Below are 22,498 nucleotides of genomic sequence, written 5' to 3' on the forward strand. Positions count from 1 at the left end.
TTGTTATCTTGATCAGAGACAATAGAAGTGCTATTAGAACTATCACTAGAAATATCATTCGCCGTCTTGTTGAGCTCAAGATAATCTTTACTAATAGCACAATCAAGTCCCATATATGCTACTTCCTTGATAATAACTGAATATTCTTGCCCATCTACCGTGATTTTACATAGTTAATTGAAATTCAGCACTTACTAATGATAATATCAAGAATCGGATTTTTGAAACAAAAATTTTCGAGAGAAAATTTGTGACACTCACCAAATCCCCCCAGTTCTTTGTTAACTTTTCAAATAGCTCTAGGGACCAGGCGGTGATAGGAAGACCCATACATTCTAAATAGACCATATTAGGTAAGATTAATTCATTAGCTTGAATCTGTCTACAATGGAGAAAACCCAGGCCCAACAGATCTAGATCTAATTTCTTAAAATCTTCTGTCTCCATGAAGGAAAGCTTGAATTTTTTACAACTTAGGCCTCTAACCAAAATATTGTCATATCCAAGTGAATCAAGTTGACTAATCACATTCATTATCGTACTAGGCAACATAATTTCAACTATTATGCTTTGATTAACATCCTTCATTAACGAAGGGTTTGAATTTGCTAGCACCACCTCTTGACTAGAAGAAGAGTCTAAGTTGGTAGGTACCTTTTTTGAAGAAGGGGGCGATGGAGAGTTTTTGAGGATTCTTCATTGAGGTTCTGCGAGCATGCAAAATCATTTATGGTCAGATGATTTTTATTACCGCCTTTCTCCTTCAACGAAGTTTAATTCTTGGCATAATCCAATTTAAGCTTGTAGCCTTCAAAGGTTTTACCAAATAACTTATTTATCAGATTCGTTGCCACAAGTTTGGAGTGAAGCTTGATGAAGCCATTTGTTTTCCAAAATTTCTCAAGTTTTTAGGCGGCACAATGTCTAAAACTTGACATACTCTCTTAAAAGATGTCCAAATATCAATTGCTTTAGCAACGACATGGATGTTAGTGAAGAACACCAGACTATTCACCTTGTTGGACCTCTGAGTTAAAGGGTATGAAACTTCAAAGTTATTTTTCGGTAAATATATGACTTGAAGTTGAATGGGAGGAGAATGAATCATATCTTTGAAGGTATGAGCTTTCATGAGATGATCACTTTTTATTGAGCAGTTAGACTCAATACTTCGAGAATGAATCTAGAACAGAGCTATATTAATATAGAAGTCTGCGCCTTTAACACTTCCTTTAATATCCAGTTATCTACTAATGGCCTTTAATTTTGATGAAATTCAGTTCAGCCTTCTGTGATTTGATAAATCTTTACCTCACATTTGTTTTGCTAGAACCTTAGGTCTTGCATCTTCTAGTTTCTGCTTGCCCTTGTTAATAACTTTAGACTCACCTTGATTGAGAGGACCCGACTCCTTAGGAATTAATATGATCTCTTAGATCTCTGAATTAAACCATAGTGAATATGGTTAAGGGCAATTCAGGTACCTTCAACATCTCGCTGCATGTCCATAACATTTGAGTGCACCAAATGCTTCATTTGTATAATGAAATCAATCAGTAAATCATCATCTGTTAAGAGCTCTCTGTCATCTCTATCCCTCGCACCAATGCCCAAAACCCTGATGTTTAAATTATTAGCCTTTTCCCACCAACCATGGTTATACAAAAAACTATGGACTTTACAGAGCGACTCCTCGTCCCCTTCGATACATTTTTTAAGCTCATTTTGATTAACAACTTGTTTCAAAAACTGGATTCTATCCTTAGCCACATCCAATAACTCAATCTTGCCCAGTTGAATATCCGCCCTACACATTTCTCTATCCAGCAAAAACCAATACTGCAACACCTCTATGACCTCCTTACTAACATCCTGATTAATTTCAACCCTTCTAATAATATGGAAGTCTTTGCTTTCATGTTTGAAATTTAAGTTGAACTGATCTATGACACCCGATTTCCTTGCTCTCCTAAATTCTCTCTCATATTCAAGTAAAAAATAAATAAATATAAATATTTAACTTTTAAGTAAAAAAATTACAAAATTATATGAAATTCATAGTTTGGAAGCATTTATACTTGCAAAATTATAAAACTAAACATTATTTTAAAAGTATTTATTATAAATATACATATTCATATTTGTATTTATTTATTATAAATATAAATATTTATAAAAATATTAATCATTAATCATAAATATATTTATTTCGTGTATCTCGTGTCATGTCGTGTACGTACCAAAAGGGTAAATACAAAATCGACACTAAATCTCGGTCGTTACTTAAAATGCAACACAATCACAGAATTCCCGTGTCGTATTCATGTCGTGTTTTCGTGTCGTGTGAAAAATTGTCGGGTCTAATCACATGTTAACCATACAAAATAATTCTGATCACATTTCTAACATACAAACACATAAAATAATTCTGAAAAATTAATATTTTATACATATTTAAAGTATGCCCGTATATTGTACACGCTAAAAAGTACATTGTGTTTAAGCAGTGGACCTCCAAAATAGATTCTTATTTTATTATATCGCCAAAATCGATTAATGCACAATTTTCTTTATTAAATTATGCTACTTATTTTTTTGAAACGTATGAAAAGAAATGAAAATAAATACATAAATTTATATATAAATACACACACGTACATATATATTATATATGATCTTAAAACACACACACATATATATCACACATATATATGATTTAGTTTATAATATTCATAAAATATATGATAATGTTGGTTTATATTGGTGTTTAGTTGTGTTCTTATATGCCACAACGTGTTTGAAAGATTGGTATAGACTAAAATAAATAATCTTGAATATGTTTATATATCAGATTCACGTCTAATATATCCAGAGATTTGTTTTTTTCTTAATATTAAACGAGGGAAGGGAAAAAGTTATCAAGGTCAAGAATATAAATACAAGAAAAAATAAAATTCAAATAATAATTATAAAACAAAATCTAATGTGAAAAAATTATTATATTTAGTTGGAACAACAACATTGTACAATAAGGAATATCACTACATAAATTGTTTCATCTTAATGTTAAATATCGAAAAACATGCCTCATACTAATACCACACACCCGAAAATATATGCTCATGTACACAAATAAATACATCATTTATTAACTGGTCGAAAATATGATGAAATATTTTAAGCTTAAAAATATTAATTTGTGCAATATAGAGTATACCTGTACTTACACGTGCTATGAAACTAGTTTTTATTTATTTTATTAATTCAATTCGGGATCAAAGAAATGTAATCTTTAATTAAATTTATTATTATAATATATTCAATTTGGATTTAATGAGATATATATTATATGATGATTTAAAATATTGAATAAATATTTCGTTTTTCCGTTACACATTTTTAACCCCATTTTGCGTTACACACCCAACCCAACCAAACTGAGCGTCGTCACACACTCCTCCACGAACCCCAACCCCTTCCCCAATTCTTCTGAATCAATCTCCATGGATCAAGAGTCCTCAACGACGCCGTACTCTCCTCCCCGGCATCCTTTACCGCCACCTGGCGCTTGTCAAGTCCGTTGCGCTGGTTGTCACAACATCCTCTCTGTCGGTCAAGGCGTTACAGAGTTCGTTTGCCCTAATTGTCGCTTACCACAAATGTTACCTCCTGAGCTTTTGTCTCTGCCTTTGCCTTTACCTACTGCACCCGCTCACGGCATTGATCCTACTAAGATCCAGCTTCCGTGTGCCAATTGTAAGGCCATTCTCAATGTTCCCCACGGTCTCGCCAGGTTTAATTGTCCTCAGTGTAATTTCGTGCTTTCGGTTGATTTATCCAAGATTTCGAGACCTCCTCCGTGGCAGCAGTTTACTCCTCCTCCTCTTCCGCCGCCTCCTGAAGAAGTTAATGAGGTTGTTACCCTATATTTGTCTTATTTATTGATTGTGGTGGCGAGTTGCTTTTTAATTTGAGTGTTTTACGTTTAGTTGTAATCAACAGGTTCTACATTTGCGTAATTAGGTTCTACATTGTGCTTTTTATGTACAGTATGCTAGTAGTTGATAATGTTGTTACTCTATATTTCTTGATTTTTTAATTATCATCTCGTAGTTGTGCATTCTAATTACATGTTTTTGGTTAAGTTGTAATTAGTAGGTTCTACATTTGTGTAATTAGGTTCCACATTGTGCTTTTTGTGTATTGTTTTTCTAGTTAGTAATTAGTTTGTAAATTTCGAACATTAGATGAGTAGTTAGGTTCTACATTTGCTTCTTATATATTGTGTACTAATAGTTATATATAACAAATGTGAGGTATCATTGCAACTCTTAAGAATGAACGATTTAAATGTTTATAAATTATACTAAACGCATTATTTCATCAATTGAGAAAGACCCTAGGCTTATAATAAGTTATAAAATAATCTTGGAAGTTAAAACTGATAACTGCATTACCATTGCGTTTCTTGTTAGCCATAATTTTCTAATGCCACAGAATTTAGCCTTTCTTTTTCTCAAATAAAATTATTTGGGCTCTGTATTAATAAATCAAATAGGTAAGAGAAAGAATATTAAGTTATGTGGATAAGCATGAACAAATATATTAAATACAGTTTAAATACAACAAGAAACAACAAATTAGTAACTTCACTTCCCTTCCCTTCTTTTAATTTCATATAATTAAAAATTTCAGGTAGCCAAGGAGGTGGAGCTGGATGAAAATAGCGGTGGTGTTGCAGGTGAAACTTTTACGGACTATGTAAGTGTGTTCTTTTTTAAACTGGTATATTATTTTGTGTTAGCTATTGACTTCAGCTATTAGAGCACTTGTTTATGCCCATAAAATCATCCAGACATGGCTTCGCTATTCCCCGTTTCATTTTTAAAGTTATAAACGAATAACATTTTGTTTTATGCAGCGTCCACCCAAATTATCTATTGGTCCTCCTCATCCAGATCCAGTTGTGGAAACAGCTTCCTTATCTGCAGTGCAGCCACCTGAACCTACATATGATCTTCGAATCAGGGAGGACCTAGAAAGTTCAAAAGCATTATCTTGCTTGCAAATTGAGACGATTGTATATGCTTCCCAGGTCTGGTCTAAAACAATTGGTCTGTATGGCTGGTTCTACTGCCGTTTGCTTTATTAACAAAAATATTTTGCATGACAGAGACACCTTCAGCACCTTCCAGATGGTACCAGAGCAGGATTTTTTGTTGGAGATGGAGCAGGTGTGGGAAAAGGACGCACCATTGCTGGACTAATTTTGGAGAATTGGCAGCATGCGAGGAGGAAAACTTTGTGAGTTTATGATTTTTACTCTTTTCCATGCCGCATATGCACAACAGTGTCGGAGCTTTAAATTTTAATGCCAAACCAAATTTATATGTTTCGGTTTGATAACAATGTTTTGTTCCTTGTTGGGAATTCATGTATACTAACATGAACCCCTATATTGATGGTCCTATATAGGTGGATTTCTGTCGGCTCAGACTTGAAATTTGATGCACGGAGAGACTTGGATGATGTTGGTGCCATGTTTATTGAAGGTATATATAAATTTGACTTGTTGTGATAAATTAAAAGTAAAAAAGTTTATATCATCTTTCTATGTGGGTTTTCATATTCAAGTTCTTCCTGTCCTCCGAATGCTGTATATGTGGCGACGGTTGGTTTTCATGTGTGAATATACTATCTGTCTCATTTTTGGCGTATTAAGGATTTAAGTGCAATAATCATATTATGTAGCGCACTAATTCTTGATGTATTCGAGATTGAGATGTACTTGTAATTGTTGTTTAAGTTGGCATCTTATTATGCTACATTGCATGTTCCTCTCGAAAAAAAGTAGCATTCAAACGGTTTTTATTTGTATACTTACATAGAATTTTGCATAACATATACGTCCTTAGTTGCGTCTTACTGTCACTTTTCTCTGTAGTGCATGCTTTGAACAAGCTATCTTACTCTAAGCTTGATTCAAAGTCTGTTGGGGTTAGGGAAGGAGTTATTTTCTTGACTTACAGCAGCCTTATAGCCTCCTCTGAGAAAGGTCGTTCTCGGATGCAGCAGCTTGTGCAGTGGTGTGGACCAGAGTATGATGGCCTTATAGTATTTGATGAGGTAACAAAGTTTCTTCCATTTCTAATCATGAATGTGTGACTTGATTACTAGTCCAAATTAAGATGTTATTGCACACTTGTTATAGAAAAACTCTTTGATTGCCCATCTGTTCTGTCACATCGCTAAGAATTGAAAATTATGTTGTAGTGTCATAAGGCCAAAAATTTAGTGCCAGAAGCTGGAAGTCAGCCAACACGCACAGGTGAAGCTGTTCTTGAGATTCAGGTTTAGTCTTCAAAGAATTCTAAAACTTATTGCATGTCTATTAGGCTTTTATGTTTTCGTTTTTTTCCTACATGGATCATAGGTTCTTTGATGTATTCTTATATGCATTTCCATAACTTCTAGGCAAAATGACAGGCTCCTTTTGCATTGGATTCTTTTTTGGGATTCGGCCTCTTTCATTTTAATAATAATTCAGTCTCGTTCATTTTGATAATAATTAGGAAAGTGGACCATTTTTGTTACTTATAAAAGACTATGCTTAGCCTGGGTAGCTTGTTTGTTGTGTAGAAACTAAACTGACCTGTAAGTTAAAATTTAAGTAGGAAATAGGTACCTAATATGAATTTGCAATTTGGCTTCATTGAAATGAGTATTATCTTTTCCGAATGCAACCTCCAGAGGTTTTTTGTTGTGTTATTGTTAATATATTAAAAGTTTTATGTTCAAATGAAATTATTTCAACAGATATTAACTTACAAGTAGAAATGTCACTTATATATTATATTACATCCTATATATAATTAGCATGAGGGACTTAAGGTGGTTAAAAATAGGTATAAAAAAGACCACTAATATACACTCTTCTATTTAAAATGAATAAAAATGAAACTATAAATAATAGAAAATATTCAATAGTAATATACTAATATTTTTATTATCTGCAAGTATATTTTTTATATAAAATACAAGTAACCATTCAAGAAAATTAAATTTTAATAATATATCCACACATTATTTTAAATAGAATTGTAAAAATTATAGAAATGAACAAAAACAGATCATAAATATAGTATAGAAAAATAATACATTTAAATGTAAATAGTAAAATAAAATATAACTAATAGAAAATATTCAATAATAATATTCTAATTAATTAATATATGCATTTAAAAGTAAAAGTATAAGTAGCCAAATGAAAAAATTATGTTATAGTTTATCCACACATGGTACTAAATAAAATTACCTAGGTATTGGAGGAATAGAAATACAGATAATTTAGAAAATTAAAAAGAAAATCAAATATTAAAATTTTATTTAATAAATGATTGCAAGTAAGAGTAACCACTAACCCGTGCTTTGGACGGGATATAAACTAGTATAGGTAGTAAGAGTAACTTCAAGTGACAACTGCTTTTTACAGCACAGTAATCCAAACAAGAATGTTCAATTGCTGCCCGCTATATTTATCAAATTGGCTTATTTTACATTAATGCATCCATTCGTAGGCTTTTAACCTATTATGGAGGAAACCACAATATATTCCTTTTGCACATATATTAGTATTATAGTACAGCTACAAATTTTCTTAATACATTGTTTGTATGAACACATGCGACTTTACCCCGCTTGTAATTCTTTTCTCTTTATATAGTTCTGCTCAATTTTTAACATATATTTATATGACTGTCCTGGAATTCCTTGCTTACTATATCTGTTTTTTAACAGGCTAAGCTTCCTGATGCTCGCGTTGTTTATTGCTCAGCTACTGGTGCTTCAGAACCACGCAATATGGGCTATATGATTAGGCTTGGTCTGTGGGGAACTGGAACATCTTTCCTTGACTTCCGCGATTTTCTAGGTGCAGTTGTAGTTCATAACTTTGTACAAATGCGTAGTTTCGTCTAGTTCTAGCATGTCTTTTTCCATGCCCCAAGACTCTTTTTTGTCCTTTTCACAATGGTCATGCTATGCAGTCTTTTTTTGTTTCTGAATGTTGACTTTTAGAAAGCTAGATCACATGCTTTCTGAAGTTTAGGCCCCGTTTATTTTGCAAAACAAATCATCCAGGCTGTTCTTCTGGTTTTGTCCGGAATATATATACCCAAAAAAAATTGGACAATTTCCAGGAAATTATTGTCCAAAGAAATATCGGTATTTTTTTCCCGAAGATTAAGTTCTTATCCGGCAAACAAACAGAGCTTTAGTCAACATCTCCTTTCATCCAGAAGCTATAGTGAAGGTCAACATATGCTAAAGTTATATAGGGTAGACGTGTATAATTGTGGTCTAATTGTCTAATGTAGTTGCTTGAGTTTTTTTTGATGAAGCACCTTGATATAATTTGACATATCAGATTGGTCTTAAAATTAGTCTGACATGTGCATTGCTACTGTTCTATAAGTATATTTTGCAATTTCTACTTTTTTTAGCTTTCAGGTTGAGTGTCTTGTTTCATAAATCATACAATGTTGGAGTTTAAAATGAGATGCCCACCTAAACTCTGACCTTCCCTCTGGCTTTAGGTCAATTACCAATTTTTTCCAATTGAAATTCTGATAAAATTAATATTTTGTTCTTTTGAAAATTATTTACAGGATCACTAGAAAAGGGGGGTGTCGGAGCTTTAGAACTAGTTGCCATGGACATGAAAGCAAGGTTTGAGATTACGTCTAGACTATATGTAGTGAACTAGTCTGTATTAAATGGACAAGTATTACAACTAAAATTTCTTTTAATCATATAGGGGAATGTATCTATGCCGTACTTTGAGTTATAAAGGGGCAGAATTTGACGTGGTTGAAGTGGCTCTAGAGGACAATATGATGGTACAATACACCTTACTCGGTTGTTTAAGCACCAAATGGGTATAGTTCTCCTATAAAATTGACATATTGCTTGATATTGAATTGCTTGTAGGATATGTATAAAAGAGCGGCTCAGTTTTGGACCAAGTTGAGGATGGAGTTGCTCTCTGCAAGTGCTATTCTCACCAGTGAGAAGCCAAATTCTAGTCAGTTATGGCGGTTATACTGGGCAAACCATCAGGTTGATGTCACAAAATTCAATTCAAATGACTTTCTGGTTGCATTATATTTATGGTTCTTGTGTCTGCATCTCTTACATGGCAACATAAGTACTATAATAGTCATGTTTGTGTAATCCGTCACTAATATTGTTTCATGTTTTTTTGGTTGTGTCCTCTAGCGTTTCTTCAGACACATGTGTATGTCTGCAAAGGTGCCTGCTGTTGTAAGAATTTGTAGCGAAGCAATAGCAGAAGGTAAGTGTATCGTCATAGGTCTCCAAAGTACCGGAGAGGCCAGAACCGAAGAAGCTGTAACAAAATATGTGAGTGTTTTTTTTCTATGGGTAAAATTCAATTACATACATTTAAACACACATGTACCCTGCCCAAACTGGGGTTCAAACATTTGACCTCTTATTACTGGGAGAAGAGGAGTGTCGTATTCACTAGGCTAAGCCTTGCAGATAATATCTGAGTGTATTGTCTGCTAGTTTTTGGATAATTTATTGTCATGTTCATACCATAATTCATCGATTGCATTTTGTTCTTACATATATACATCAATCTTAATGCAGGGTGTTGACCTTGATGATTTTATTTCGGGGCCTCGTGAGCTATTGCTAAAATTTGTTGATGAAAATTATCCTTTGCCTGATAAACCTGAATCTCTCTCAGGTATATTTTTGTTTGTTTTCTGTTAGTATCTCCTTCCTCATGCTGATGGCTTATATAGTCAAATCTTTATTGATGATAGGTGATGACGGTGTGAAAGAGTTGCAAAGAAAAAGGCACTCGGCAACACCTGGTGTTTCAATTAGAGGAAGAGTCAAAAAAGCTGCCAAATTGCAAGATGAAAGTGATGTTGAAAGTGACTTGGAAAGTGAAAGTAATTTTCTGATACATAATTACAGAAAGAAATGCTGTGTGTTTTTGTCGCTCTATCTTCCATTATTTTTTGGTTAAATTTTCTTTTAAATTTTCTATTCATAATTTAAATTTGAATCACCATATATTATTTAATGTATGGATTGCAAGCGGCTTCTAGTGTTTGATGTTATAGTGGACTATAGTTTTGTGTTTTTTTAATTGATCATGTTTTTCATATTCTTCATTTCAAAGATTATTCTCATATTAGAAAATTCAAGGACATAATCTTTACTTTAAGCTTCTTTACTATATGTGTGCAAGACTTAGGTTTTTCCCTTCATAATATTGCCTGCTTCAGACATAATGGTCAGTTGAGGTAAGAATTGTTGTCATAGAATGTAATTATAAAGTTTGCTCGGTTAATGCAGCTGATACTGATCCTGATTGTGTGGAATCCGATGATGAATTTCAGATCTGTGAAATTTGTAGTTCAGAAACGGTACTCTTCTCGAATACATGTCTTGACCTGCTCAAGTAATATTAGTGCTGGTATATAATGATCAGTTATCCTTAAATGCAGGAAAGAAAAAAACTGCTTCAATGTTCATGCTGTAAGCAGCTCATGCATCCTGCATGTTTGGTGCCACCTGTGGTAGATGCAGTTCCTGCAGATTGGTCATGCCATTCATGCAAAGAAAAAACAGAAGAGTATCTCCAAAATAGACGTGTTTATTTAGCACAACTACTAGAATGGTGTGTATGATAGAGAAGGAATTTTTTTTTAACTTGGCCAATTTAATATCTTTTTCTTTCTGTCGACATGTGTTTTCTATTTGAATTTCAACCGAGTTGAACGAGATTTGTTTTTTAATGTGATGTAGGTACGAAAAAGCTGCAGAGCGCAAGTCACAAATATTGGAGGCTATCCGTTCTTTGGATCTTCCGAACAACCCATTAGATGACATTATTGATCAGGTTGTTCGAATGGTCCCTCTTGACTTTTCTTTTCGTTAGTGCAATTGCTGAAGAATACTTTCTTGGTAATCCAATTTTTTTTGCTTGTGGTAGACTGGTAGTACATCAATTGACAAATCTCCTTGAACTTATTACTGTACAAATTCAAACTTCAATTTTTCTGTAACCAGAACAAGTATCATGTGGAATTCAGTGTTACGCTATGATATTCTATATATGCATATTTATAAGAAAGTGTGACCATGCCTCAAAAGTTTGAATGAGGTTATATGAGGTTTAAGTTTCAACTTTAGCCTACGAGTGAGTTCTTCATTATAAATGGTGCTTGCTTCTGAAAAAGAATTCCACTTTTTTTGCAGCTTGGTGGTCCTGATAAGGTTGCAGAAATTACAGGGAGGCGTCGCATGCTTGTGAGATCATCTGATGGCAAAGGTGTCACGTATCAGGCACGGAACACGTGAGTTAGGCTGGAGTCCCTCTCTCTGTGTGTTTTTATCTTGAGGCTGCTGACTTGCTGTTTTTTCTTGCTTTAGAAAGGATGTGACGATGGAGATGGTCAATATGCATGAGAAACAATTATTCATGGATGGTAAAAAACTAATTGCTATAATTTCTGAGGCTGGATCTGCTGGTGTATCCTTGCAAGCTGATAGAAGGGCGGTCAACCAGGTTTGAATGATTCTTGATAACATGCCCTTCTATTTTCAGATATACTGCTCCACAAACTTTGAATTGTATTAGCTGTTCCTTTTCTCACTGGTGACCATTTAAACTTTTACTAGTAGAGATCTCTCCAACTTTATGTTTGACGTGCCAACCTGATATTTCATAATTATGGATATTGACTCTGTCGTATCAGAGAAGGAGGGTACACTTGACACTGGAATTACCTTGGAGTGCTGATCGTGCAATTCAGCAATTTGGAAGAACTCATCGATCAAATCAAGCTTCTGCACCGGAGTATAGGTAGACCATAAATCCAAATTGTCACATCGTTTACGTAGATAGCAGTTAATTGTGACTTCAATATTTGTCTTCTAATTTTGAAGTTCCACTTAGGGATGACAAACTAATCCAATTTGACAGATACCCGAAATCCGATATTTTGGATTTACTGAACCCGAAACTTTGGATTTACTGAACCCGAAACTTTGGATTTGGATTTCAATTTCGATCCGATACCCTATCCGAAATCCGAGCCTAATCCAAACCCGAAATCCGATAAAAATCTGATGCATATATGATATATAATGTTTAAATATTTTAATATATATAATATTTTAGATGCAAGACATAATTTACAAATTTTTATTTAATCATTTGATTAGTAATTGATTAATAGTCAATACTTATCTAGTGAATTATAACTCTCTTTCTCCGTCTCAAATTTAATAAAAATATTTAAGATGTAATTTTTTTGTACTTTACAAAAAAATTCATTTGCGTTGGAATATTAAATATTATTTTTATCAAAACATATTTCTGACTTCTATCACCATGTCAATTGGTACAATATGTTACGTTTGACTATTTATTCATTTTTTAGTTGTAGTTATTGTATATGTAATTAATGTTGTTTGCATGCACCAGTATTAATAAACTTGATTACATTTTTTTAATTTTGGATACCCGAAAAAATCTGATTTGATCTGAAACCCGAAGGATTAGGATTTGGATAACCCGAAAATATTTGGATTTGAATTTTACAAAATCCGACCTGAACCCAGCCCTAGTTTTGCTTGGTTACCCATTATGAGTTTAGAAGGAGATCGTAATCAGAAGAACAAATTGGGGGGGGGGTCTCAGTTCATCACTTGTGACGTATTCATATGTGTTTCCCTGTATGTCTTCAGCTTTAGGTTTCTTTTTATAAGGGCCTTGTTAGTGATCTTATGACCTTGTCCAGGCTTTGAAAATATATTGAAATCTGCACTTGCTAAATAAAAAGGAGGAATATGCATGTATCAACTTGATTTCATTAGGTAGTATCATGAAGACATGATCTAGATTTAATTTAATGCAATAAATGCTTTAGAGTATTGTTAAGATTGTATCATATATGCGATGAGGGACAGTCTCTTATGGTTTATTTGTCAGAGATTATAAGTTGTAGTGATGATACGGGCAGTAAGCCATTAACCAGACGTAACATATAATCTGTCTTTTTGACTGCTGGTTGGTGTCCTTTCTGAAATGGATCGGGTTAGGTTTGTACACCCAAAATTTTTGTAACATTTCTTTAATTCTTATTCAAACCTGGATCACTCATTTTTTACTAAAATTTATGAAACACCTAGATTACCAATTTTATTACTAAAAATTATAAATTATATATATATTTTGCTATAATCTGTCTTTTTGACTGCTGGTTGGTGTCCTTTCTGAAATGGATCGGGTTAGGTTTGTACACCCAAAATTTTTGTAACATTTCTTTAATTCTTATTCAAACCTGGATCACTCATTTTTTACTAAAATTTATGAAACACCTAGATTACCAATTTTATTACTAAAAATTATAAATTATATATATTTTGCTTATGAAATTAATATTATAACTAATGTTTATAAGCAATTTTTACATGTTTAGGGATTAAGGAGAATCACTTTAGTGTGAGAACTAGTGAGTGAACCAAAATGATTCTCATTTGAACCTTTTATGAATATATATTTTCTAGTAGAGAATATTAGAATTAGTAGTTGTCGTTATTAGGATTTAAATCTTTTATATTACTGGGTGACACTTTCCTTGGTAGATTTAGATTGGGTTTCTTAATATATAGTATTTTTTTGTTCAACTAAGAAATGCATAGTATTTATATATAATAATCGATAAATAAAGATAAAATCTTAAATTTTTTGTACGATTGTCAATGCAACAACCACCAAAACCCTTTTACTCATGGTACACATGTGATCATTTACTAATTTTTCATTTACTTTGTATTTAACTAGATTATCTCCTGGTATTTGCCCGGTTATGTTGTATTTATTTTCGTTAGAATAATATTTAAATTAATAAATATATTTTTAATACATATATCTATAAACATCAATGATGCATGTAAAATTAAAAATTGTAATATATCTAATTGTACTAAGTAGTATTTTTTTCTATATAATTAATTTGAATATTTCTATTCATGTATTCAATATTTTGCTCGAACTGGAAAATTTTGAATACAATTATAATATGTAAATTAAATAAACCAAACCAAACGTACTTTAGAGTGGGGTCTGGGGAGGGTAAGATGTATATGTACACCATGCATTTCCTTTGTTTTTTAAAAGATTGTATACGCATGCCCCAGATGCATATTTCGTGGGCATTTTGGGCTATTTCTCGCGCTTATGGGGATTTTGGGCAGTTGATTGGTCATTTTTTCATTATGCTTCTATAAATTTTACATTACTTTGTTGCTGTATCCTGATTTGATTTAGATTTAGTTTCTTATTTTTTGTTAAATTTTTTAATTGCTAAATAGTACTATATAATATTATAATTATTTAATAGGTTCAAAAAACTAATCATTTTATCCTACTTGGTGATAATCTCCTAATTAGATTTAGATTTAATTCTTTAATTGTCAGAAGTACATAATTAAATATTACAATGAGTATGTAAGGTTAAAGTTCGAAACATTAAATTTCTGGATAGGATTTTTTTTAGGTATTATATGTACATAGGATGCGATATATAAGATATGCGTGTATGCGCATTTGTGTTTTTAAATTTTTTAATATATTCTCGCTTGTATATGCTTATATATGTTGATATATATGTTTGTATATGCTTTTCTTGTTTTGTTTTTCTTCGGGTGAATTAATGTTTGCTATGTATATTCATAACAGGCTGCTCTTCAGTAATCTTGGTGGTGAACGTAGATTTGCTTCGATTGTTGCTAAGAGACTGGAATCTCTTGGGGCACTTACTCAGGGAGACCGCCGGTAGGTTGGTTTGGCGGTGGGAAGTTAATTTTCAGTATATATGAAAGGTAATACTAATACTATCAGTTAACACAGTCCACTAATCTATCTACTTCTTGCTGTTTGTGTTGTAGAGCTGGACCGTCACTGAGTGCTTACAATTACGATAGTGCTTATGGGAAAAGAGCCCTGGTAAAATTGTACAAAGGAATCTTAGAACAGGTTACTGTAATTTTTTTTAATGAGTCATATTATGTAATATTTTCCACTTCTTCATGCCTTGGTTTATGGTATCTGGAGGGAATATTAATTACTATTTCTTGGCTGCAGGAATCTCTACCAGTTGTACCTCCGGGATGTTCCACTGAAAAGCCGGATACGATCCATGATTTTATTGAAAAAGGAAAAGCTGCTCTTGTATCTGTTGGAATAATCAGAGACGGAGTAGTCAGAGAGTCAATTGTTGGTTAGTTATTCTCCTTAATCAGCCTGATTGTTACCTCTATCAATTTTCTGTACATAGTGAAAATGATTGCATATGAAATTAGTCACAGTGCGAAGTGTGCATGTATCATGTTAAGGTGCAACTGAAAATGACATAATAATTATTCAATTACATTTCTAGGTGACAAGGAACCTGTAAAGCTTTCTGGCCGTATAGTTGATTCAGACATGCATGATGTTGGACGTTTCCTTAATCGATTGTTAGGAGTACCACCTGATGTACAGAATTTGTAAGTGGAATCTTAATAATATGCTGATACGCTTCTTCTCTAATGTAAAACTTGTAACCCATATTTAGGTGTTTGAAACAGACTTTTTGAGTTATTTGTGAGCATCCTTGATCTTCTAGTTCAGAATGCACGACTCGAAGGTCATTTTGACTCTGGAATAGCAGATATAAGAGCCAATATCATCGAACTAAAAGGACCTCCAAAGGTACAGCTCTGCTTCTGCACCTATTTGGAGACATGGAAATTGTAGTATAAAAATAATTTCTGTGCCCATTGCAGAATGTTCACACTGACCATTTATCTGGCGCATCTACTTTACTCTTTACGTTCACATTGGATCGGGGGTTCACTTGGGAGGTATGTCTACTTTCTTAAGTATAACACTGATAATATTGATCTTGAAAGTTACATCGTGGTAACTTTTCTACCTGTATGCAGGCTGCATCAGTATTGCTTGATGAGAAGCAAAAGGATCTGTCTGCTTCCTCTAGTAATGGATTCTATGAATCTAAGAGAGAATGGTTGGGGAGAAGACACTATCTTTTAGCATTTGAAGGGTAACAACTTGAACACTGACAAGCATTGAGAAAATAATAAATTGATAAGTTTACTGCTTTGTTCTAAACTCTGTAACTTAGTTATGAGATACGGGTAAGAAACACAAACCTCTTTTCTCTGTGTGATATATGTAATTGCAAAATATGACCCTTAAATGTTGTAATAAATTATTAAAACACTGATAAATTAGGTATTAATCAGGGAACCTGAAAATCCAAAAAGCATCCTCTTTGCATCCTTAGAATTAGAGTTCTATACTTCTACTGGCATGTATATCAATAGGAATTTCAGCAGATGAACACAACAGAATCTAATAAAATTTTAACGGATTCCTGTAACCCTAAAAGAGGATCCATGCGAAACATGTTACTTGTGTATAAATCTAATACATTGTTCCAATTGGAAAATTTAATCCCTATGTGTGTGTGTAATATCCTAATTAATACTTGATAAATATATAAAATTGGTTGCATTAATTTATATTTATAATTTAAACCATATTGCCATATTTAAATTTGTTAAAATCTATATGTTCTATTTGTGTGATCCTATAGATTATTATTACGTTCTATCGTGTGTGGTCCTGTGGGTTATAATTACTAAAACAATAATTCCAATTTAATAATATAGAAAAAGTGAGTGACATCTAGAAATACATACACCACTGCTACTCAAGTAATTATTACATTGGTGATCGAATGCAACGTTTCTGTGACTAATGTTTCAGTGTAATGTCATCCCTTGATATGCTTTCAATCAAACTTAAGACAGACTGGGCTGTCTTCCTCATAATCTTACAATATGTATATGATCAATGATTAGACTATATAAAATAAATCAGTATTTGAGCACGATCGTGTATTTCAGTCAATATACATACGACGAAGTGTATCAATTGCTCCATTAGCAGTGGAACATTTAGGAATAGTGATGCATTTTATAATTAAAATTATACCATCAACTTACATACTTTATTTATAATATATGTATATTTATATTCTAATGACTTCATGCTTAATATCAATTATATAAAACATAATAAATAAATCATTTAATAAAGGAAGAACGTGCATCAATAATTTAATATAATTGCATCTCATATATTGCTTCCGGGGCTTAAAACAATATCAGATTGTATGTAGTCTATACTTTAGGGCTGGAAAGCAGGGGTGTGGCACCTACCCAGCGTTCTGCGCGTATTGGGTGCGGGGGGTGCGTCGGGGGTGCGGCCAGATATGTACGGGATTCGCCACCTGGTGTGTCACCGTACTTTGCTACTCCAATTCGTGGGGGGTGCGGGAATAGCATGAATCGTAATTACAAGACAAGAGGGAGAGGAGAGAAAGATAGTTGTTGTCGTCACCGTCGGCCGTCTTCTCGTCGCCGTTTTCCGGTGTTCAATTGTTTCCGATCTGTGTGGTCGTAGTGCAGTATATAATATGTGTATATATGCAGCAGTTAGACTTGTGTCGACTCTCATGGCTGGCTGTTTGTTAGTCACGTGAAGCCCCTTAAATTTTGTCACCTACACTTAAATTGGTTGTTATTATTATTTTAATAAATAATGTAAGTTATTCAAGTAATGGGCCGGTACGAGTGTTACACAAATGACCAATTTTTGGCTTTTGCTATGTTTTCAAGTACCTATCTTTTTGATTATCTAACTAAAATGTAATTATTAAATTATTTATAATATATATTTATTGAAATATATAAAAAAAGAGTTTGATGCTCTTAAGTACGTGCTCACGTAACTTAGATGAGTACAAAGAGTTTTTTAAAGTGAATGCACGAGGGGTATTATTGTAATTGCAGAATTTATTTAAAAAATTACCACTATGCCATTAAAAATACACTACGTACTCTGGTAAGCCCCCTAAGTACGTACTTCGGGGTATTTTTCTCAAAAAAAGATATATACTAATATTTTTCAAGTACCTATCTTTATGATTATCTAACTAAAATGTAATTATTAAAGTATTTATAATATATATTTATTGAAATATAAAAATAAATAATAATATACTAATATTAGCCGTATCCCCCCGCACCCGACTCCCTACATTTTGAAAATTTCCGAATTCCCTTATCCCCGTACCGTGCACCTGCACTCGTGCTTCCTAGCTTTAGAGTGTGCACCTCATATTTCTTAGTATTTTTTGTATGCTGTTTGGCACGGAATCTTCACTTTCTAGAAGAAGAGGGGGCATCTAATTGCAATGAGAGGCTATTCAATCTAATTGCTCAAAGAAAATGACTGAGACTCAATAAGTCTCATATAAACTTAGAAAAGGCCAACAACAATGTAAATTTTTGTAGTTGTTTTCAGCCATGCTTTTTGCTGCTTGTAACTACTAATGATACTTTATGATATATTTGGCATGATCTATCAAAACTATCATTCTCAGACAGTCATGGTCAGCTTATGCTTCTTAGACTTTAGGCACACTTGCTTTCATTAGTGGAGTTAATTTGACGTACTCTTTGATAGCCCTGTAAAAAATACTTGACTTTGCTATGCCACATGCATCAAAACCTTAGCTCTATGTTTTGAAGTTTAGCTGAGCTATATGGCTAGCTCCATGTTTTGTTTTTTTTTTTTTTTAATATTTTGACTTTTTAATCGTCTTTTAGGTCTTCTGGAATGTATAAAATTGTCCGACCTGCTGTTGGGGAGGCCGTCAGGTATTGAATATTAATAGCAGTTTTTTTGCATCATCTCATATATTACAGGTTGCAGAGGTTTTATAGTTGCATTAACTGATAAGTGACCTCTTTAATTCCTTCAAATGCACAGGGAAATGCCTCTATCAGAGCTAAAAGACAAGTACAGAAAGTTATCATCTTTGGAGAAGGCTCGTACTTGCTGGACGAACGAGTATCATGTCTCCTCAAAACAGGTCAGAGATACATGTAAATGTTGTTCTGTGTCTGCGTGATTGGAATAGAACAGAGTTAGTTGGGAATTTAAAAATTAATAATGTTACACACGCACACGCACACGCACACACACACATATTCATTTATGGTGTAATTGCATTTCAGCAATTGATACTAAGATTCATCTACTCCATTTCACTTGTGTAACGACTAACATCATTCCATTTACATACACCCTTTTCACTTGTGTAATGAGATGTTACTTTAATTGCTAAAAGAATTCAGCTTTTAGTTTTGGTTTGAGCTGCAAAAGCAGTACAGTTCCTTGCTATTTTCCTTTTTCGTATATGATGATTTAGTAGCTAATACTAACATCCTAATTTGCAGTGCATGCATGGTCGCAACTGTAAACTTGGTGATTACTGTACAACTGGAAGAAGGTTACAAGAAGTAAATGTACTCGGTGGCTTAATACTTCCTGTTTGGGGAATTATTGAGAAGGCCATCAGCAAGCTGGTAAGCTAGGTTCATTTTGTTTTTCCGTGTGAACTGTTTTCTTATCTTGCTAAAGGCGGATTTCACTTATTGAGTCATTAAGATCTGATTGTATTAATATTGTTGCTTATGGTACATGAACTATGAAGATGACAATGATGGTATTACCGTATTAGTGTAACAGTACATGCAGTACATGTTTTCTGTAGTTCGTGTTATTTGAAAGTTTCATCAAGTAAAAAGTCTGTTGTACCCTATGTTACTCGGACTCGGCTAGAAGTGTCCGACATGGACACGTGTCGGAGTATCAGACTCGGCAACATTTTGAAAAAGATACATGTTTTTGGCTTAAATTAAGTGTCCAAGTCTGAGTGTCCTTGTCCGAGTGTCGAGTGTCCGACACGGGTACTCGAAGGTAAAATGAAGAGTCGAGTAACATATGTTGTACCTGAAGAGCTTATAGTTGTATAACAGCATCTTAATCTTGTTGCATGTCAATTTGTTTTCATGTGTTAAGTGTAAACGTGATTCTACTTGCATCTATGAGCCTTGTATACAACCCATTAAAGCACACTAACAGTAGCAGACTAGCAGGTAATGGTGTACATATTATGTAACCTTGTAACTGTATTATAACCAAGATATTCGTGATATCAGTATTAAATTTTTCTATAAAGTTCGCAATAAAAGTAATTGTATAGTTGAGGCAGTGTAAATTACACTTGCAGTGTACTCCCTCCGTTTCAAAATAGCTGTCCACTTTCGGAAAAAAATTTTGTTTCAAAATAATTGTTTACTTACACTTTACATGTCACTATTCAAATTATAAAGTTTAGGTTATATTTCCAAGAATTCTACACCGCATACAATTGTTGTATCACTAGTTTCTATTTCCAAAACTAACTCTATACCATAAACAATGGTGTATTTAGTGTAGACAATGCAATAAATATGAATACTAATATAACTTTATTTTCAATGTTAGAGTTTCTTAATATACGTAATTTTTTTAAAAGTGGACAAGTATTTTGAAACGGAGGGAGTATTATTTATCTCTTCCCTTTGTTTGTCCGTGTGCGTGCACTTATAATCTAATATTAGTAAGATGGTACATCATGGTACCCCCTGAAAATATGAATGTATAAATTCAGAGATAAAATTTATTTGCTAGAACTTAGAAAATGAAGTAGTTTGGCTTTGATATCGGCCACAATTTTTTTTCTTTTTGTCAATGTTTTTGTTTAGTGAACTGTTTTAAGGTAAAATTAAATTTGTAAACAAGAGCTTCTTATGACGAGACTGACTTGTTCTTTCCATGCTTACATCTAGTCTACAGATGATCTGATGATAATATTGACAAGTGAGGAACTTTTTTGTAGGCCCGTGAAAGCCATAGACGACTACGTATCGTGCGTGTAGAGACTACTACAGATAACCAGAGAATTGTTGGACTACTTATCCCGAATGCTGTTGTTAATCCGATACTTAAAGGTCTCTTTTTACTGTATGTGGTGTTTCAAATTCATATGCATGCAAATGTTGTGGGAATTACTAACCTCAACTAATGTTTTGATAGCCTAATATTTAACTTTTATAATATTTGGGCATTATTTCCTTGAAGATTGTATGAAATAACTTATTCAATGGTTTGGATCTCTCTACAGATTTGGCATGGGTTCAAGATATCGATGACTAACTTGATATGGAGATAAAGTTCATTTTTATCGATCCGGAACAAATTTGTGGTTTGTAGCTTTCAGTTGATACAGCTACCATACAGCCTTCTTTTGTTAAACCAGGATGCAACAGCTTCGTGCTTTTGAAGTAAGCTTTTTCGTTCCCAAAGATGCGACTGTTGCTATGAAGTGGTGCCCTCTTATACAAATTGATGATTCTTTGAGTTCCGGATTTATACGATAATATTTTTTATTGTACATGATAACTAGTGTAACCACAGGAAATAGAAATGTAGAAGCTTTAGCACATAGTTCTGACTGAAAGAAGCTTTGTACGGGTAACAAACCATTCTGCGGTCATAGATGGTAGACCATAATATTTATCTGCAATTTGTGAAACTAGAACAGGTGTCATTTGATATTATGACTAATGCATGAAGATATCCGAGACTAGGCTTATTGATAGCAAACCCTATATAACACATCGGTGGCTGATGTGGGGTAATTTCTTTTGTAGTGGTAGGTTTGTAATTGTAGCTTTTATTTGCATGCTAAAGGGCTAAAACTATTTTTTTTTTCGTTTAGAATATGATTGTTACTGTTATACAGGATCCTGTAGTTTAAAAATAGCAATACTGGAATCAATTTTGTATATGTAGGATATTTTGGTTCACAAGTTGCAATGTTGGAACACGGAAGCTCTGTTTATATATAATTTTACCTTCGGAAAGGGGCAATGCTGGATGTTTGAAGTAATTTGTCTTACTAGCTCGGTAATCTGGTGATTGAACTCCTCGTCAGGGAAAAAACAAAGGCTTGTGCTGATTGTCGCAAGGACGTAAACTGCAAGGAGTGCAAGCTAGTACCAAATCTAGTTTTATGTTCCAAGCAAGCATCAAATTGTACACTCGTTGAGTTACGTGATACTTTATTATTAAGTTTGTTACAAAGAATATTCGAGGGGTTCAATCTTTTAACACGGATCTCGAATGGGGTGCGTTATAGAATCTTTTATTTGAAATTACATATGTGCATATTTCAATTATTTTAATGAGACAGCAAATCAACTAATCAATAATTTTTTTGTGTGACTTCTATTAATTATTTAATGTTTTATACGAACGAGTCATAAGAACGTAATTTTTTTTTAAAATGAAGGTATGGATAATTCATAATTGGATATGTACCTTTCGATTTCAAATAAATCTCTTCTCGAATAAACAGTATATTTAGTATGTACTCTTTTTTCTTTTCTCAAGGAGGATAATAGAATAAACTTTTTTTGATTGACA

General features: G+C 33.2%; 1 protein-coding gene across 2 annotated transcripts; it reads left to right on the forward strand.

Annotated features, from left to right (window-relative positions):
- The first annotated feature begins 3,401 nt into the window (after positions 1-3,401).
- On the forward strand, positions 3,402-21,659 carry LOC141707710 (protein FORGETTER 1-like). Of its 2 annotated transcripts, XM_074511038.1 has the most exons (32): positions 3,402-3,914; positions 4,696-4,761; positions 4,922-5,095; positions 5,174-5,304; positions 5,476-5,552; positions 5,945-6,126; positions 6,274-6,351; positions 7,798-7,930; positions 8,667-8,727; positions 8,816-8,897; positions 8,989-9,117; positions 9,277-9,420; positions 9,673-9,772; positions 9,852-9,983; positions 10,393-10,463; positions 10,545-10,717; positions 10,846-10,939; positions 11,299-11,396; positions 11,473-11,608; positions 11,799-11,905; positions 14,789-14,884; positions 14,998-15,085; positions 15,194-15,329; positions 15,489-15,597; positions 15,679-15,802; positions 15,877-15,954; positions 16,036-16,154; positions 18,790-18,840; positions 18,953-19,055; positions 19,423-19,551; positions 20,910-21,021; positions 21,195-21,659. In XM_074511038.1, the coding sequence occupies exons 1-32, from the start codon at positions 3,504-3,506 to the stop codon at positions 21,224-21,226; spliced, it is 3,756 nt and encodes a 1,251-aa protein (XP_074367139.1). In that variant the 5' UTR covers positions 3,402-3,503; the 3' UTR covers positions 21,227-21,659. The 2 variants fall into 2 exon arrangements, with proteins under 2 accessions (XP_074367139.1, XP_074367140.1); XM_074511039.1 differs by lacking the exons at positions 15,877-15,954; positions 16,036-16,154; positions 18,790-18,840; ... (2 more) ...; positions 20,910-21,021; positions 21,195-21,659 and having other exon boundaries at positions 15,666-15,802.
- The last annotated feature ends 839 nt before the right edge of the window (positions 21,660-22,498 follow it).

The sequence above is a fragment of the Apium graveolens genome, chromosome 2 (assembly GCF_009905375.1).
Source record: "Apium graveolens cultivar Ventura chromosome 2, ASM990537v1, whole genome shotgun sequence".
NCBI classification, from domain to species: domain Eukaryota; kingdom Viridiplantae; phylum Streptophyta; class Magnoliopsida; order Apiales; family Apiaceae; genus Apium; species Apium graveolens.

What these genes read in the sequence shown, in the direction of transcription:
- LOC141707710 (XM_074511038.1), top strand. Translation starts at nt 3,504, where the DNA reads ATGGATCAAGAGTCCTCAACGACGCCGTACTCTCCTCCCCGGCATCCT. An exon ending in AAATTTGTAGTTCAGAAACG is followed by an intron (nt 10,464 to 10,544) that starts GTACTCTTCTCG and finishes CCTTAAATGCAG; the next exon opens with GAAAGAAAAAAACTGCTTCA. An exon ending in AGTCAGAGAGTCAATTGTTG is followed by an intron (nt 15,330 to 15,488) that starts GTTAGTTATTCT and finishes TTACATTTCTAG; the next exon opens with GTGACAAGGAACCTGTAAAG.